The 20,049-nt window shown below is 35.2% G+C and overlaps 1 protein-coding gene across 3 annotated transcripts; it reads left to right on the forward strand.

Annotated features, from left to right (window-relative positions):
* Window positions 1-6,046: 6,046 nt before the first annotated feature.
* Window positions 6,047-10,890, forward strand: LOC120072570 (Golgi SNAP receptor complex member 1-2-like). 3 transcript variants are annotated; one of them, XM_039024961.2, is made up of 7 exons: window positions 6,082-6,316; window positions 7,115-7,311; window positions 8,797-8,943; window positions 9,676-9,765; window positions 9,869-9,940; window positions 10,399-10,528; window positions 10,616-10,890. In XM_039024961.2, the coding sequence occupies exons 1-7, from the start codon at window positions 6,178-6,180 to the stop codon at window positions 10,711-10,713; spliced, it is 873 nt and encodes a 290-aa protein (XP_038880889.1). In that variant the 5' UTR covers window positions 6,082-6,177; the 3' UTR covers window positions 10,714-10,890. The 3 variants fall into 3 exon arrangements, with proteins under 3 accessions (XP_038880891.1, XP_038880889.1, XP_038880890.1); XM_039024962.2 differs by having other exon boundaries at window positions 8,806-8,943; XM_039024963.2 differs by lacking the exon at window positions 8,797-8,943 and having other exon boundaries at window positions 6,047-6,316.
* The last annotated feature ends 9,159 nt before the right edge of the window (window positions 10,891-20,049 follow it).

The raw sequence follows: 20,049 nt of genomic DNA on the forward strand, positions 1-20,049 counted from the left end.
TGACATGACCTTAATCCTAAATGTTTTGGGAACTCCTACCTATGAGGTCGGTCCTTTGATTAGTATGGGTGAAAGTGGCCAGATTGCAAACTCAACATGCCTACCTTTTTGAAGATTTATCTGATTGGGGAGCTGGGAACTCAGTTACACAAGACGGAATTCACTCCTTCCCTAAAGCAGGGGGAAGTAGATAGATTGCTGCCTCAAGGGCTGATTTTGGGTGTTGAACATAGTGGCCACATTCTCTCTTTGGAAGAGAGGACCCAGTCATAGTAGGACTATGACCTATTGTTCATTAGAGGAATCAGTGGTACTTAAGGAGTTAGATGTAACTATAGGAACAAAACGGTATATTGGCCTAGTTGTACTTACGAGCGATCTGTGAAGGGTTATCGCATTGTTTATTGGTTAATATGGACACAGAAATATATCTGTAGTAAGGAGAGTGCAGCTGTCGGTCATTAGTGGAGCGCCCAATAGTTAGCAGATGGTGGATCCCGTGACTAAAGAGTTTAGTTAGTTATTCACGTACCGTTGGAGCTTTAAGCTACAGATCCATAAGGTCGCCTTTGTAGCTCAATGGATTCAAGTTGAGAATCAGTTCTTGGGGTTAGTTTGAAGTGTTCAAATTACCCAGAGGAAATTCAATTATATATGATATAATTGGTGTGATGTATGAGATACATCAAGTGGAGGATTAATGTAAATATGATTTACATTAAGTACCATAAAATAGAAAAAGAAAAAAAGAACTATGGTTTGTATGTTTCATGAGATGAAATATTAAAACTATAGGTTATAAATATAATATGGTAAGTTGGTTATCATATTTATTTATAATATATTAATTATATGATAATTACTTTCTTTTTCTCTAATAATTGATTGAGTGTGTGGTTATTGGTGGTTTTATGGTAACTGTGAGATAAAAGGAAAAATGTTTTCCTAAAATTAGTTGTTGCCTCATTCGGAAAGTAACTCATGGATAAGCTATCAAGTGAAAGAGTTTCACTAAGCGATAGTTGTGCAAAGACTAAACGATCGTGGAGCTTTGACTATACGATAGTCATTCAACTGATCGTAACTAAACGATCGCGTGGCTTTGTCTATATGATAGGTTGTCATCTACTATACAATCTAGCACATCTTCTATACGATAGACTATGTTATCTCCCACTTGATCGATCCGCTACACGATCGTTGTCCTCTAGTCTCATGCTCAAGCCAAGTTCATACAGAGCCTATAACTCCTAGATTCTCACATCGAGAATACCAAGGTAACCATTGTAGTGGTGTCCTCACTCACTTCATGTATCGAGTTGGACTCGATTGTCTTTTTGGAGGCCGTCCGTTGTGTTCATTGTGTTCGTGCTGTTTACCGGTCGTTGCGTTCGAGCATTGCTATTCTTGGTATTGGGTTTTATGTCCTAAAACTCATGGTATGTAAACAATGGAGCTTATTATGAAAATTCAATAAAGGTGTTATTGAATAGATCTATTCCTTGAATAGAAATCCAATAAACCTAAAAGTCCCTTGACTATTGGATGAGTACTTGAACTTTATATGGAGACGTAAAGGTGGATCAGGCTTGAGTAATTAGTCAAAATGATCTATAGTACATGGATAAGATTGGGTACCTTATTCTGGTAATACTATTGGATACGGCCTGCTCTGTAATTGTTACAAGAAGTTGTAAAGTACTACAAACGAAGTGATCCTAATTTGTTCATGTTGGACATGAGCAGTGGGGGTGTCCTTGTGCAAAAGAGTTTGTACAAGATCGGACCACGAAATGAGTCACTCTTACTTTATAACACTATTTACTGTTTAAGACTGACTATTTCAAAGCGATGACCTAGGTAACTTGACCTTAATCCTGAGCTAACTATGAACTCCCATTTATCTAGGATTGCCCTTAGACTTGCATAGGTGAGAGTTGGCTCAACAGCGCCGGCTTAATATGACTGTCATTTCAGGGGTAAGACTGGATTGATAGCTGGGGACATAGGGTACAAGAGGGAATTCACTCCTACCCGCTTTAGGAATAGTAGAGAGGTTGTTCCCTTAAGTGTTGATTCTGGGGCTTGAACAAGGGATCCCGCCCTCTCATTTAGAATGAGAGGGACTCAGTTTTATGATTGGATCATAAAACAATTGTTTATTAAGGGATCAGTGGGAACTTAAGGAACAAGAGGTAATTTCGGGGGTAAAACAGAGATTTGACCCAACCGTTATTACGAACAACTTGTGAAGAGTTAACTTACTAATTATGGTTATATCGAGTGGACATAATATATCTACAGTGAGAGGAGTTCAACTATGGACTTTAGTAGAGTGACCCATTAGTTAACGAATGGGGGTTAGATCGGTCTAATGAATTTAGCCGATTAATCTCGGATCATTAGAGTCCATGATGTGTAGGTCCATGAGGTCCCCCTACTAGCTCGAAAATGGATAGCTCTAGAGTAGTGTGATAAGTTAATTTGAAACTCAAATTAGAATCAAATGGAATTGGAGAAAATATATTTAAATATGATTTAAATATATGAAGATGAATTTGTGTAAAAATTAATTTAATATTGGATATTAAATTAATTAGAATTGTTTAAATTGTTTAAATAATTATTTATTAATTTTATTAGAAAATTAATTTTTGAAATTAATTTGTAAAATTAATAAATTTTTATTTTTGAAATAAAATATGATTTAAAATCAAAATAGATTTTTGGAAATTGAAAAAATCACAAAAAACTTGAAAAATGGTTTTTTCAAGTCATCTTCAAAGTAGCTTACAAAGAACCCACCACCTCCTCCTTTGCTTTACTCCAAGCATGAGCTGTATCCCATGCAACACATGCATGATAGTCTGCAATATATTGAAGATATTGGAGTGAAGAAAGGCACGAGAACCGACTGAATTTTTGTTGAAAAATTCAGATGAAGAAGGTGTTCTTCAATGGGTTCTGTTCAGTGAGCTTTCTCCATATTCCCTTTGATTTCAGCTTATTTTGAGTCCCACAACTCAATCTAGAGTACCAAGAAGATAGTAGGGAAGATCTTGTGGTGGTCTTCACAAGGATTCAGAGGATTTTGCAGTTGGAAATGGAGATTTCGTTGGTTTGGCCAAGGTATGTTCATGAAACCCATTATACTTTGTTTTTAACATGTTTCTTTTCAACCAAAATTAATGAATTAGAATGCTTATGGATCCTGATTTCTTCCACTGCGTGCTAGTGTCCATCTAACACTTGGATGCTTGGAGACTGATCAAGGGAGTTTGAATAATGGTTCTTCAAAAGTACGCATACTCTATCTATTGACACTCTTGTTAGCATGCTGTAATTTCATATTATGCATGACCTGTTAGTTTCCGTTCTTGTACTATAATTATTTATGTTCAACTCGAATGGAACTTGGAACGATCTTTCTGCTGCTCATTGAAACCCTCATGCTTGATTTCCTTCACTAGTGAGGATACCCGTTACCAGAGGTATGAAGGTATCTAGATCCCCTAATACCTGTGGTATCCAGGGCTTAACCATGTGCATGTGTAGGTACTATTGTTAGGTTTTATGGCCTAAAACTCGTAAATAGTAAATATTATAAATTGACTGTCATCAATAAAGAGTTATAGATGTTAATGCAATAAATGTTATTGTTTGTATTGTTTGTCTATTTTGTCTTAATAACCCTAAATAAAATAAATAACATACCAGGCTACCTTATGAGTCTTGAACTGTATGTGAAGACATATAAGGATCAATGTTCAAGATACAACCTGAAGGATCGATAGTATAGGGATAAGGCTGAGTATCTTATTCTGGTAACACTATGGATACAACCCACTTTGTATTTGATACAAATACAATTATCCAATGCGTTCTTGTAGTTGACATGCGAGTGGAGGTATCCTATGCAATGAGTTTGCATAAGACTAGACCGCGAAATAGTAATCACTAGATGTAACGTCGTTAACTAGTTAGGTTCCTATTTCAATAAGATGACCTAGGCAACTTAGTCTTAATCCTAAGTATATTATAAACTTCTGTTCATGAGGGATTGTCTTTTGATTTATATGGGTGAGGGTGGCTAGTTCACCGACCGAATATGCCTACATTTTAGGGACAAAACTGAGTGGGGAGTTGGGATTATAATCATACGAGATGGAATTCACTCCTTCCCATCTTAAGGGTAAGTGGATGAGTGTTCCCTGTGGTGTCTTCAGGACTTGAACAAAGGGACCTACTCTCTCATTGGCCTAGGAGGGATTTCTGTTTATTAGTTGGACCATAAATATGTTGTTCATTAGAGAAGCATTGGTACTTAAGGAATCAGAGGTAACCCAAGGGTAAAATGGTAATTTGACCCAATTGGAGTTACAAACACTTGTGAAGGACTAACTTGCTATTATTGGGTTTTAACACATACAAGTTATTTTCTAGTTTTTCAGAACATATTTTGATATCCTTTGAAATAATGAACACTTCATATCTCCCACTGCTTTAACTGAGACAACCTCTTTGGCCCCTACCTTAAAGGTTGCTTCGCCTTCTGTAAGTTGCCTCAAGGAACTAGCTTCCTAAGTGAAAGCACAAATAGGATTAGTGGCACCTGAATCCAATATCCAGGTCAATTTATCATTTTACACTATTCAACAACCAGTAAATCATATTTACTTTGTTGTGCTTTCTTAGCTTCCTCATCTATGACATTTATGTTTATTATTTTCAATATATCTAGAACAAAGGTTCTATCATTTATGTCACAGTTATAAACATTATCGAGAGTATCATGCTTGACAAATTGTCCAAACAATATTTGCATCAAATCCATGATTCTTTGGCAGAAACCATGCTTTTGTATTTTTTAGCTAGTGGGTCGCATCCAATGGTGTCCTGAGGATAAAGTACCCAACCTTATCCGTATACTATAGACTGTTTTGACTATCTACTCGAACTTGATCTACTCTTATGTCTCCACATAAAGTCCAAGTACTAATGTAATAGCTATGGATCTTTGTTTATTGGATTTAGGTTCTTTGTAAAACGAAATGAGCAATTCATCCATTCAATAACAACTTTATTGAATAAACCCAATAACATCTATATTGAAAACCTGATAAGTTTATTGTTTACAAACTACAAATTTTAGGATATAAAACCCAACAAAAATAAGTACAAGAACTTAATACACCTTGAAAGAGGTTAAATTTAACTATATCAAGGAGCAAACTCTAGAGAATTGTTACATGTTTTTCTCCATCTTCTTGGACCTTTATTGTTATTTATGAATTCTATTATATGTTTTTGATGTTATGTTTTTATTTTTATTTATCTTGGAACACTATTTTTTTTTAATTTATGTAAGTGCATATTAATATGAGTTCTGACCTTCTTTGGACCTTATATTCTTTAGTTTACATTTTAGGTATAGATTTTTTTGGGATTCAAATATATGGATATGCTAAGGAATGAATAAAAGCTTCACTTGTGATCCTCTTTATTCAATACTTAATATTTATTTATTTTTATTGATTTTATTGTTTATGATTAAACTAGCTTCATTATGTATGTTAGTATAGCATGTTGAGTTGAATATCGAACCTAGATGTAGGATCTTGTCTAACCCTTAGAAATAGGTTAATGCCTATTGACTCACTAGAATTGCATGCTCATTTATCTAAGTTTTAAATTAGTAATAGAAATATGTACTTAATTATTTAGTCATCTAAACATAATTCTCAAAGAGTGCTAAATAGGTGTTGAATTCGATTCTTCTTGCTAAGTGTCGATTAATTACACACGACATAATCTCCAAAGAAAAATCTGTCAGCATTCTCTCTCCCAATTTTTGGATAAAATGAGATTTTTGGTTGAGTTAAGGATAGATTCCCACAAGGAGTTTTATCTCCGTAGGCTAAATAAACATTTTTTCTAATATAATAAAAATTGAGAAAATTCGAATCAACGGTTGCTAACACATTGAGATAAAGTTGAGTTATACTCTCTAAGCTTAAAACATAGGTGATTAGGGATATTATTACTTCTTTATATATTTTGACACAGTATAGTTTTCGGGCATGTATTAAAAAGAAAAACGGCATGTGGCTTGAGCCCAATTAAGCACTGTGATACTGATAACTAAACTTAAATGGGTTTTGGGTGTGAATTTTGTAGATGGCAATGACGGATCAGAGCCTTGAGTTGCAGGAGTCCGGTTGGGAGGAGCTGAGGCGTGAAGCTCGTAAGATCGAGGGCGATCTCGATGTCAAGCTCTCCTCCTATGCGAAGCTCGGTCCCAGGTTCACTCAAGGAGGTTTGTTTTCTCTACCTTTTTTCATTGCACTATCCTCTCATTCCTTACTCCTTTATGGTTTACAATCGCTATATCCAAATTCGTACCGGGTAAAGCTTCAGTTTCAGTTGCTACTATTTCTCATCGTGCAGAGATGGATGGAATTGGCCCTTCCTGTTTGGTGGAACCTTAACGAAGGGTAGTGTTTATGTGAGATGGTCAAGGATAACTCTAGCTACGTTTTCTAATTTTCTTTTTCTTAGATTGCCGATATATAAGTAATCAAATCGAAGATCTAACTTGGAAACTTCATAAAGATGATTTCATTTATCTGTTATCTGATGTTGAATACTTTCGCTGTGAATGGTTTTTCCATAAGCACTTGTGATCGCATTGGGGCTTAGAATCACTTATCGAATTGGTTTGGAACTTCGGCATCAATTTTGCATTACAGCTTTACTTTTTTCCCTTTTCCCTTTTTAAGAAAAATTTATGTACATCCCCCTCCATGGAACCTCTGATTGACTTATGTTCCTAATTTGTTTAATGGTCCCAAAACATCGCATCAGTATTGCAGGTTATAAATTAGTACATAACATATTTTATTTTTTAAGTTAATAAAAGAACATCCACGACCCTAATCTTTCTATGCACCTGTTTATTAAACACCATAAATGGCAAAGAATGTTTGCCTCAATCCAAGGCAATGTCACTGAGTTGAATCTTTGTACTACTAGTCCTTGATTAAGTACTGTCTTATACAGTAGTCTTTATACTTTGATGAGCTTATATGATGATAGTTTCTGTGCTTGTAATCAGGTTTTGTGGATTCTGGTTCACCATCTGTTGGTTCCAATCGATCATGGAAGTCTATGGAAATGGAAATCCAATCTTTACTGGAGAAATTGTTGGACGTTAATGATTCAATGAGTCGATGTGCTGCATCTGCAGCACCAGCTACCTCCATAAATCAAAAACTAGCAAGACACAGGGATATCCTCCATGAATTTACACAGGTTTTGATTTTCTTTTCCTCTTTTTGTTATTTTTTTTTAATTATTTTTGTATGATCAAGATCCTAATGAGCACGTTAATAATAATCATAATAAAAAGGAACCTAACGAGAATTGATGATTTGCAGTTCCAAATTCTTTGATTCAACCTAATTGTCTTTGGTTGACTACTTTTCTTGTGTATGTTTGGTTTTGCATCCGACCCTTGTTAAAGCCAGCAGGTGGTTCTTCTCTTATCCCTATTGGGCTTCCTTCACATATTAGTTCAGATTTAGAAATGTTCTTGGCTTCATGTTGGCTTGACGTCAGTTGCGTTGGACATTTCGATTTTATGGCATGGGCTGCAAGAGTGCAAGATAATCCAGGAATCATTTGACGTCATGTACAATCAATTCCCATCCACCTTGGGAACTAGCTGAAATTTTGGGTAGCAGTAGTTGTCGTCATATTAGATTTACTTACCACTAGAGAGGAATAAATCTAACGGGATAGCTAATAGATAGTTAGTTAGCTGAATAGTTGTGGTTCAGAAAATTTAGCCGATGGTTTGAGGGATACGTTGTAAGCTAGCTGTCATAACCTCCCAGTCATAATATTAGAGAGTGAGGGTCCCAGTATCTTGAATTCATTGGCTTGTCTTGTCTTTTATCTTTTGCATTTCAATATATTTGGGGTCCTAAGGTGATGTTTTATATATGTAGTAGACCCCCTGTCCATTTGGCTGCCACACGATCTTGTGCTAATGGCATCCTTCATCATGCTGTGTGCATCCGTTGTTCACCACACATTTGTTTGTCCTCCATCTCCACTACTATTGCTGATTATTGTCAACTAACTGACAGTCACTCACCCATCAAATTAATCCAGTTGCACTTTATAGTACCAAATGTTTGTTTGGCTAAAAGTCAAATTTCTTGAGGGTGTTAGATGTGACCTTGGGGATTGGGTTTGTTAATTTGTTTATTGAATGATATTAGAAGAAAGAACGAACTAAATAAGTGAACAGGAAAAAAAAAGAAGAAGAAAAAGGAAGAAGAAAAAGAAAGAAAAAGAAAAAAGAAGAAAAGAAGAAGAAAGAAAAGGAAGAAAGAAAGAAAAGAGGACAGAAAAGGAGAGGTTACGTTTTCCCTCTACATTTTTTACATCTCTTGTCTTGCAAGCAAACCTATTGTTTAACTAGACAAGGCAAGGCGTGTTTCAAGGGCAAATAGTGATAGAAACATTGTAGAGTAATTAGGAACTCTGATAAGGTTTTTCTTGTACTTTGAGCATTACTCTCTTTTGATTTTATCTATGAAAAGTTGTTTCCTTTTAAACAAAAAAGGAACATTGTTAAGGTATCAAGTCGTAAGATATGCAATTGTTTAATTGATTCTCACTCAAGAAGGGTTTCCAAGTACCTCAAGTACTGGAGGGTCATTGTACTACTTTATCTTACTTATCTGTCTACACATAAGAAAGAAGGTTGAAATATCTTTAAAGCCATAGTCTCAGCAGTTATGGTCAAATGCGGTCAAAGCAATCCTTACTGAAATTTGGTTGGAAAGGAATCAGAGAGTCTTCCAAGATAAATCACTTCTATGGATGGATCCTTTTGAAATCACAAAGATTGCTTCTTGGTCCTCTCTCTCCAAGGTTTATACAGATTTTTTTTATTCAAGATTTATGCTTAGATTAGAATGTCTTTGTCTTTCCAACTTAGTCTTTATATTATGTTGATTGCTTTTGTATTTCTCCTGTATTTTTGTTTTAACTACTTTTGTTTTCTTGTAATTTGAGCACTAGTCTCTTTTTATTTCTTCAATAAAAAGTATTGTTTGCTTTTCTAGAAAAAAAAAAAGTTGAAACATATTAGTGCTAAAGATCCAAAAGAATGACAAGAGGAGATATCCCCTCAAGCTGGCTTACGAAATGGATCTCCTGTTGGAAAAAAATTGATCACAATCGCAGCTACAAAAAGGTTTAGAATGAAAAGAGAAGATGAATGCATATCTCATAGAAATTCTGCAGGAATGCGATGCCATCACCATGCTAGACTATAGGATTTTAGCCCATCCATGAAAAGGACTACCAATAAGCTGGGTCAAGGACCTCGTCACCTTATCATTCAAAATATTCTTTGTTCATTCGTTACTCATGAAAATAGAGCGAATTTATAATGGATAGGGTGAACTTTAAATAGGGGGTAAGGGAATGATTTGACCTCATTGTTCTTCTGTGCCATATTCTAATTTCTGATTGAAATTTGAAATTGCGTACGTCATTTGCTTTAATTATTTGAGGATCCACCTTGTCACTTCCTTGATATAAATGCTTTATTCAACAACATTGAAGTAATAAAGAATGAAAGTTATCTATGTGCTTCAGGAATTCAAACGGATCAAAGGAAACATTAATTCAATGAGGGAACATGCAGAACTTTTGAATTCTGTTAGGGATGACATCAACGAGTATAAGGTTAGTACGACCACCTCTGGGTTGACATTGTTACATGGAATATGTTGACAGATATATTCAATGCATGTTAGAAAGTAACTCATGCCAAATTTGTTTTGTACAGTCACCTGGAACCATGTCTCCGAGGGTGCAATTACTGCGGGAAAGAGCTGCTATTCATGGAAGTATTGCTCATGTAAGCCTCAATAAAATTTATTGGTGATCTAGTCTCCTTCAATTCTCTTGCAATGCAAAATGTTTTATTTAGAGCAAGATATGAGAATATAGAGATAGGCACTTAGGAGCATTAGGTTGTTTGCTAGACGTGCAAAAATCACCATATATGTAAGGAGGAAAATGTTAGACAGAAGAATTTTAGTTTAGTACCCTAATCCAAAAAAAAGGAATACTAACTTTATTCAGTCAATATTCGTCTTTCATCATTCCCCTCGAGTATGGTTTTAGATCAAATACAACTTTAGCTTAAACACCCAAGTCATAGACCTTTAACCTTGGAATTTAGAAACGCATAACTGTCCATGGATTTGATATGTAGTTTAGCATTATGATATTATATTAAATCGCCTTTTTAATCATGGATTTCGATGTATTGCTGCAGTTCAATATTCGTCTTTTTAAATTTGTCTTCTGTAGATGGACGAAGTAATAAGTCAAGCCCAAACTACAAGGGCAGTCTTGGGAAACCAAAGGGCCTTGTTTGGAGATGTTCAAGGAAAAGTGAAGCTTCTAAGTGACAAATTCCCAGTTATACGTGGCCTTCTAGGTAATTTTCAAACATTGGTAAAGTAAGTCACTATTGTTTTCTGGTCCGTTTGGGCTATTAATGGTTAGTTTCTGATGACATAATCAGGTTCAATTAGAAGAAGGCGGTCAAGGGACACAATTATTCTGTCTGGAGTCATTGCAGCATGTACTTTGTTTCTCGTTATCTATTGGCTTTCAAAATGATTATAAAAGGCGTGAATTTGAAAATTTGGAGTTTTGGTTTTGTAACTGTTTTATTTTTTTTATTTTTATTTTTTTTAATTTTTATTTTTATTTTTAAGTAAGCAGCATCGAGATTGAAGATTTATAGTGTTTCTTGTGCCATTAAATTAAATTCGGATGTCTTTTTCTTTCCTTCAATAATGCCACCATTTTGTCATTTCAAATTGGAGGTGAAACTTTGAAGCCTACGTGACGTACAGTTATAAGAAATTAAATAGAAAGATTGGTTCTATTGATGGAATTGTAGAACTTATTTGGGAAGCTGAAATGTAATTGAGATTATTAAGAATGAGAATTATGATGAAATGTTAAAACGAGTGTTGGAATGAGATGGTAAAGCTTGAAAAAAGTGGGAAAGAGGGTTGGGTTGAAAACAATTGGAAGGGAATGTAATAGGGATTACAAACTATGTCTAAATTCTCAATCCAAAAATTCTCTTTTACAGATTCATTACGTTCTAGCCTTCTAAAGAGACTGTTTATTCTATTCTGGATTTTCCAGTACTAAAATAACGTCAACAAGCAATCAGAACGGTGTGAGCACAAGCTAACATTAGCAGATGTGAAGTGAGAGATATGTCACCACTCACTGTTACCCTAAACCCATAAACTCAAACCAAATTTCTCATACGGTGGTAGATGAGAATACACTACCTTTTTTCAATATTTCCCTTTTAGCCTGAGAGAGCACACATTTTGAGCATCACCTCCAAACCCAATTTCACACCATATTTCTTTTTTCTTTAATGAAATCATCATAAGTCGTTTAAATTCTCCTTGCATAATTATGAGTTCACTCGTTAATCATAATATTTTTTTTTCCAAAATAAAACATGTATCAATTTATTAAAACAAATCTTAAGAAAAATATCCATTTTTATATTTAGACTTTTGAGTTGTGTCAATCTATATTTTCCATTTTTGTAAGTATATCATTCTTTTAAATTTTGTTTGAAAAATATCGAGAGATTTTCAATTATTCCAAATAAATCAATTAAAATCCTTTATTAAGATTATCTTTAAAATTTGTCAATGCATCTAATATTGAATTAACAAAGTAGATTATAATTTATGCATGAATGTAATCCTTAGTAAAAATCTAAATTTATTTGTTTTTGAAAGTTTAGGAGTTTAATCAATAAAATTGTAAGTTTCATACGATGTTTTATTCAAAAAAAAAATGTAATGAAAGTTATAAATTAGAAAATAATAAACTTCATTGATGCAAAAACCATGAGTTACAAGTGTTGATTAAACAAAGTAAAAAATTAAAGAAATGTAAAAGCAAGAAATTAATGAATAGGTGCTTGAAAAATAGTAACTTAAACTCCTTGAATCAAAGTCTCACTCTCAAATGCTCTCTAAGACAGATTCAACCTCTTTTAAGGGTGAGTCCTCACTTTATACACAATCTTATGGATAGGGGTGACCTAAAGACAATTCTTCCTCATAAGATTTTTCGCTTTTGAAGAATTTTTGGATGTAGCTTGTGAGATCTCTTCTTAGGAGTGGAGATTGTTGAACCATGAGACTTCCATCCTTTAGCGTAGGTCAAGGTAGATGAGGAAAGGCCGGAAACCAAATTTCTCATAAGAAGGTTTGAGCTAAAGCATCTATCTTGTCCTTAGAGTTTCAAAAGCGACATTTTTTATCCTTGAAGATTAAAAAATGGGTTTAAAATACATTTTATTATTATTATTATTATTATTTTGAGGTTTGGAGTAGTGAAGACCATGGACATAAGTATAACATACAGACATTTACTTGTTCAATTAACTATAAAGTAGTTTGGATCAAGTATTCAAATGTATTCTTTGAAAATTTCGGTCAGTTTTGGTCAACTTGGGATTTTTATTTACAAAAACGAAACGTAGCCGTCGAACAAGGGATTTTCTCTAATAACGATCCCGCCTTTAGTAGATTCCATTAGTTTTTCCATGATGACAGAACTTAGGTAAGTATCGCTTGCGATGGTAGCTTTGGATACAACTTTCTTTGGTGCCATTTGTAGGTTTATGGACTTGGATGATGAGAGAGATGAGAGGTAGAGAGGTCCCACTGGGTGTGCCAATTTGTTCGCACGAGATTTCAAGAGAAATTTATTTCGTGGAACTTGAACTTTGTATTTGTATTAATTTTGTGGAAAGTGAGTACAATCTCTAATACACATTATTTTGATGCTTTCAAAATAAACTATAAACTTTAAGATAGTAGATCTTCTTGAATGATCGGCCTTTGGGCTTGTTGATCTTCTTGGGTGATCGGCCTTTGGGCTTGTTGATCTCCTTGGGTGATCGGCCTTTGGGTTTATTGATCTTCTTGGATGATCGGCCTTTGGGCTTGTTGATCTTCTTGGATGATCGACCTTTAGGCTTGTTGATCTTCTTGGAGGATCGGTCTTTGGACTTGTTGATTTTCTTGGATGATCGGCCTTTGGGCTTGTTGATCCTCTTGAAGGATTAGTGTTCGCACAGGCTTCCGGAGAAACTTGTTTCGTGGAGTTGAACTTAAGTTGGTGTTGATGTTGAAGTTGATTTGATGCGATGTGGTTCGATCTCTAGCACTTGATCCTCTGATTCTCTCTCAGTTGAATGCGTACACTTGATTTGAGGAAGCGAAGCGCGTGATGATCGTGGAGTTGAAGTCTTGGAAGAATACTTGTATCTTCGAAGGACTTTAGTCTTTAAGGGTCTTCTATCTTCTAAGAGTGCAGCTTTAGGAGTCTTGGGAGTCTTCTGATAAATTTTCTTTGGACTCTCTAAATGTAGAATTGCTTGTATCTTCAAAGGATTTTCAGTCTTCAGAGTGTTTGTATTTTCAAAGGACTTCAGTCTTCAGCATGCTTGCATCTTCAAAGGACTTCAGTCTTCAAAATACTTGCATCTTCAAATGACTTCAGTTTTCAGGATGTGCATCTTCAAAGGACTTTAGTCTTCAGGATGCTTGTATCTTCAAAGGACTTCAGTCTTCAGGTGTGGTTAGTTTCAGGAGTCAAGAAGTCTTTTGATTGTAAAGAATTCTCTATAAGCTCTCTGGAGTATAGAATTGTTGACCCCCACAAATGAGGATAACTCCTCTATTTATAGAGTTCTCTGCTGGAATTCATGGGCTTGGGCTTGGTCGGTCTATGGGCCTGGCTAATTGGATTTGGGCCTTATTTGACATTTTGATAAATTAAACCTATTTATGGGCTAAATTGGACTTTTAGCTCAAATAATAATATCAAATTAGACCGAAGTAATTTTATTCAATCCAACAGTTACGAAGGAAACATGTGGCATCATCAGACTTTGCCAATTTATGTATGCAACTTCAATTTGGGACAAATGTCAACTTCTAATTAGTCTCAAATTCAATTATTTAGAATTTCGTCATTAGTTTAGTAAATGACGTGGCAATTTGCGATCGGTCCAAAATTTATCATTCAACAAATGCCCCCTTTTCGAGATTTATGCACGTTTATACGGTGGGTGGATCTCGAAAAAGATAATTCGAAATCAAAGTATGATTTTAACTCGTTTAATTTGATGCATCATTTTGATCAAAATATGAGAATTTAGCTCAAAATTTTGATTTGAAATTTGTTTGCTTGACACACTTTCGCCAAGTAAACAAAAGATGAATTTTAGTCCTTGACTTTCTTGCTCCCAAGTGAACTTTAATTTGAACTAAAGTAGAATTTGTGTTCCACTTTAACTGCAAATTTAATTTAATATCACAAATTCTAACAGTCATTTTTTTTAGATTTAGAATATACTCAATTCTTCATGTGAATTTGAAGTAGAATTTGTGATTTTGTCTTCCTCTTTCCTTCGACTTTGATTTGGTGGATGCTTGGAGTGTGCCTATATTTTGATTTGAGACAACACTTAATCTTGGCTTGAATTTGGAATAGAATTTGGAGTGAAACTGAATCTTGATCAATTTTGATTTGAGACAAAAATTTGGGATATGCTCAAACTTTAATAAGAGACCAATTGAGACATTTTTTTTATCTGCAATTTATTTTGACTTAAGATAAAAACTCAAGGTTGGATAATTTGAATTTGAAATAAAATTTGGGATATGACCAAATGTCAATTTGGGATAAATTTTAGATCTTTCCCGTAATTTGATTTACAAATAGGGATGAGAGAACCTAAATTTGGATGAATTTGATATAAAATTTGGAAGATGACCAAATTTGAGATTTTATCCACAATTTAATTTTAAAGTTTGAACAATCTTTTTTCTTTAATAAAATTTGGAACATGGCTCAATTTTATTTGAAAATGAGTATAAAAGCTAAAGTTGATTTAAAATTGAGATAAAATTTGGAATATAGCCAAATTTTAATTCGAAAGGAATTTTAACTTACTCTAAATTTGGATGAAGTGAGATAAAAATTTGGAAGATGCCCAAATTCAAATTTTACATCAATGTGAGGTTTTATCTTTAATTTAATTTGGCTTTGATGATAGAAGACTAAATTTGGATAGAATTCCGAATCTTGACTTGAATTTGGAATATAATTTTAATTTTGTTCCAATTTTGACTTTGCATAGAATTTGGAGTATGCCACATTTTAACTTGAAAAAGATTTGAATTTCAAATATAACTTGTATTCAATTCAAAAATTTGGTTTGGATTTGGATTAACTCCTATCTCTATAAAAAAAAGAAAAAGTTGGAATATACTTCACAATTCTCAACTTTAAATTTATTTAGCCAATTGGCCTTGAAGCTAAATAATTCTGGACTTGATATTTACTTTTGCCTGCAATGATCCCACCTTTTTTTTTTAGTTTCAAATTTGTCTAAAACCCAAATTTTGTGAAACTTGGCCTGACTTTAACTTCTTTAGGATTTTATAGAAGATTAAACTCCAATATTAGTTAGGATTTTTTTTTATAATTTCTCTAAACCACACTTCCCCTCCTATAAATTGGGATGAAATTAACCCATTAGAAATCAAGCTTGGCTCTTTGAAGCTTTTAATTGCTTTGTTTTTTTTTTTTTTTTTTTTTTTTTTTTTTTTTTATGTTTGAAACGGGAAATCCACAGTCGTTGATGTTGAGCATTGTCGTGAATGGCTTTTGTTGCTGCCATAACTTTGCCATCGGTTCTTTGGTTGTCGATCTTTCTTTTTTTTCTTTCTTTTTTTTTTTTGAGTTTTGCATTTTTTGTAACTTTTGAAATCGCCTTAGTGCACCGGTCGACTTTGCCACCTACCATTGCACACTGTCACCCGTCAAGGAGTGTCCATCGACGTGATCGAGCAGCTTCTCCTTTTTTGTTTGAAATGCCAAAATAATGTGTGAGAGGTGGAGAGAACAGAAAGGAAGAGATAGAGAGAAGAGGGTGAAGGACAGAGAAAGAAAATGGGGATGGGGTGGCGACGGCAAGGTGCAAGAGAGATTTAGGGATTTTTTTTTAATTTTTTTTAATTTTTCCCCTTTTCCTTTTCCCTTTTGTCTCTCTTTTCTTTTCTTCCCTTTTCTTCTTCTCTTTTCCTTTTTCTTATCTTCCCCTTTTTTTTTCTTTTTTTTTTCCGATTGTCTTTTCATTCTTTTTCTTTCTTTTTCTTTTTTTTTTTTTTTTTTTGTTTTCTTTTCTTTTTTTCCAAAATATTTTTTTGCTTTTTCTTTTCGATTGTTTTTTTCATTCTTTTTTCTTTCTTTTTTTCTTTTTTTTCCTTTTTTTTTCAAAGTTTTTTTTTGTTTTCTTTTTCTCTTCTGTTTGCTTTTTTTTCCACACTTTTTTTTCACATTTTTTTATTTCTTCTCTTTTTTTTAGAAGTTTTTTTTTGCTTTCTTTTTTTTTTATTATTTTTTTTACTAACTTGCCCCCCTACTATTTTTTTTGTATGAGTTATAGTGCAACCAAAGGAGCACAAGAAAACAAAATTTTTTTAATCTCATCGACCCGTCTTTGGTGCACATAAAGATGAACTTGGCATGGTCTGTCTATTGTATCCCTATTCGTGCTTTCTGATCGTCATGCGGAAACCTGCAAAGGCTTATAACTTCCTCATTCGATCACTGACTACCTTGCACTGCCGTTCGTGCATCCTGATTGTCATGGGAGGGGCCCCACAAAGGCTTACAACTCTCCCATTCGATCACCCTAGGGAGGATTCAAAGGTTTGCTTTATAACGTCGTTCGTGTATCTGATCGTCATGGGAGGGGCCCTGTAAGGCTTACAACTCTCTCATGATTTCACCCTAGGAAGGATCCCGATAAGGTCTACCTTGTAGCATTGTTCGCATATCCTGATCATCATGGGAGGGGCCCTTACAACTCTCCCATTCGATCACCCTAGGGAGTATCCTGATAAGGTCTACCTTGTTATGTTACTCCTTGATCAAAATTTGAAGATAAGGGAAATATGCCATTGAGTATTGAAGATGAGGCGAATATGCCATCAAACCTTGAAGATGAGAAGAATGTGCCATCAAGATTTTGAATGGAGTCAGTTGGCTAGAGTTGATCTCGCGTACAAGGTAGAGCCAGACGGACCAGAGTTGTCCTCGCATATGAGGTGGAGCCGGATGGACTAGAGTCGTCCTTGCATATGAAGTAGAGCTAGGCAAACCAAACTTGATTTGCATATGAGGAGGAACCACACCCACATTTTTGGAGAGGAAGCGAAGCTACACCAATTTTGGAGAAGAGATGAAGTTGTACCAATATTTTGGAGAGGAAATGAAACCGCACCATGAATTTGAAGATGGAATGAAGTCGCATCTTCAATTTGGAGATGAAATGAAACCGTGCCATCAGTTCGGAGATGAAACAAAACCACGCCACGACTTTAGAGATGAAGCGAAGCCACGCCAACATTTTAGAGAGGAAACGAAACCGTACCATGACTTTGGAGACGAAGTGAAGTCGCGCCATTAGTTTGGAGATGAAACGAAGCCACGCCACAACTTTGGAGATGAAGCTAACCATGCCAGACTTTGGAGATAAAGTGAAACTGTGCCAACATTTTAGAGATAAGGCGAAGTCACGCTATCAGTTTGGAGATGAAACGAAGCCATGCCACGATTTTGAAGATGAAATGAAGTTGCGTCATCAGTTTGGAGATGAAGTGAACCATGCCAAACTTTGGAGATGAAGCGAAGCTGCATCATGATTTTGTAGACCGAGTCATTGAAGATGGAGCCGAGCCATGCACACCGACCTTAAACTTGAAGATGGAGTGAAGTCATGCACACTGACCTTTAACTTGAAGGTGGAAGTAGGGCCATGCACGCCAATCTTGAACTTAAAGATGGAGAGGTATCAACGGAGCCTTTGAACTTAAAGATGGAGAAGCATCGACGAGACCTTCGCACTTGAGTTTGACAAAGTATCGGCAAATTATTTGCATTTGAGTTTGACGAAACATCAGCCAATGCTTCGCATTTGAGTTTGATAAAGCATCGATAAATCATCGACATCTGAGCTTGACAAACCATCGGTCAATCCTCTGCACTTGAGCTTGAAGTATCGGCGAATCCTTCGCATTTAAGTTTGAAATATCGGCGAATCTTCCGCATTTGAGTTTGATGAAGCATCAATGAAGTTTTGGCAGTAGGCTTGACTTTGTGACTTTGAGCATGAAGATGGCATCACAAAACCTCTAGACTTGAGCATGAAGATGAAGCATCGATGAAGCCTCTAAACTTGAAGATGGAGGAGCATCGATGAAGCCTCTGAACTTGAAGATGGAAGAGCATCTAAGTTTAATTATAAAGAGGAAGTGAAGCGCATTCCAAATGTGTGTCTTTTATTTACTGTGTTGGCTCCTTACAAGGGATGAACATCTTCAATCCATTGTGTTGCCCCCAATAGGGATGAACATCTTCAATCTGAAGTGTCATTCTTTAATGGGGATGATCAACATCAATCTTGTAGTATTATATTTAGGTGGTTGCGGTACCTTTTCTGATGGACAAAACTTAAATTTCTTTAAGTTTCCTTCGTACCTTTAAAGAAAGGGATCAAATCATGATGTAGTTCAAGTTTTTTTTTTTTTTTTAACTGGACTGAACTTGAAGTTTCTTTCAAGCTGCCTACATACCCTTCTTAATGATAGAAATTAAGTCATAATGTAGTTCGAAAAGATTTTTTTTATGTGCGACTGAACTTAAATTTCTTTAAGTTGCCTACGTACCCTTTATAATGAAAGGGATCAAGTCGTAACATAGTTAGTACAAAGACTTTTTTTTTTGGGTCGTTCACATTTTAAGCTCATGCGGGTTAGGAGCATCATGTAGCTTAGGCTCTTGCGATGAGGAGCTTCTTCATTTAAATTTCAGAAGCTCTTATTTCATCATGGTTTTGATCATCCTCTTCATTTGTAGGATTCGTCAATATGATGAGTTTTGGCTTCACTATCAAGGAACCTTCTGTACTTATGTCAATAGAAAATTTCCTCTTCATGCGTGAAGGGACATGACTGTGAATCTTTTCGTCGTTGTTTTCTTCATGGAATGACGTTAGCTTCAAGATTTTCATCCTTCCTTTACGTTGATCGCTTGTTGTCCTGAGACGATCAAAAGTAGATGCTGAAGGTTGATCTTTCTTTGATGTGGATATACTTAGCCTTCTGAAGGCTGAAGTTTGAGCAGAAGTAGTCATTGGACATTGGTCTTCTTCTTCTATCGTGGCCATACTCAATCTTTGAAAGACTGAAGATCGAGCACTTGAAAGATTAATACGATCCAAGACAGAAGTTCTTCGATTCATTTCTTCTGAGTCGTTGACTTCTTTGACAGTTATATGATTGTTGTCGACTTCCACTATGCTGATAGTATGACATGCAATAACTTCTGATACTTTCTCTGGATGATTATTGAGAAAGCTTATTAGGAGAAATTCTGCCGAAGTTCCCGGCCGTCGGAATTGAGGAAAGTTCTTGTCTTCTTTCTTAGTAGGCTTAGGCTTCCGTGTCATCTTTTTACCTTTCTTTTTATGAGTCTTGTTCCTTCTTCTATAGCTTCGATAGGAACGCAACTCTTTTTGGGTGGAGTTCGGCTGTCTTCTTTTTCGACGAGTCACAACTATTCACCCTTCGTTGTCCTTTCCAACGAGCTCATCTTTCTTTTTGGAATTTTCTGTTTGAATCTCTTGCTATAACCAAACGACTATAGGCTCGAAGGCTCCAAACTGGATCAGGCTTTGTCTTTGAGCATGGGACACAGACAGTGTTGGGACACTTGAAGTTGCCGCTACTGTAGTGTGATTTATTTTAGCTATTTCATCCAAATCTAACTCAATCTTCTTTTCACGAGCCAACTTTAGAATTCGTTCCTTCAGCATGAATCACCTTT

Source organism: Benincasa hispida, chromosome 3 (genome assembly GCF_027475165.1).
Source record: "Benincasa hispida cultivar pf3 chromosome 3, pf3_genome.v1.1, whole genome shotgun sequence".
In the NCBI taxonomy this organism is placed as follows: Eukaryota; Viridiplantae; Streptophyta; class Magnoliopsida; order Cucurbitales; family Cucurbitaceae; genus Benincasa; species Benincasa hispida.

Excerpts from the sequence above, each read along its gene's own strand:
- LOC120072570 (XM_039024961.2), top strand. The coding sequence starts at position 6,178 with ATGGCAATGACGGATCAGAGCCTTGAGTTGCAGGAGTCCGGTTGGGAG. Across the intron at positions 7,312-8,796 it reads TCCTCCATGAATTTACACAG|TCTCAGCAGTTATGGTCAAA; the intron begins GTTTTGATTTTC and ends TTAAAGCCATAG. Across the intron at positions 9,766-9,868 it reads ATGACATCAACGAGTATAAG|TCACCTGGAACCATGTCTCC; the intron begins GTTAGTACGACC and ends TGTTTTGTACAG.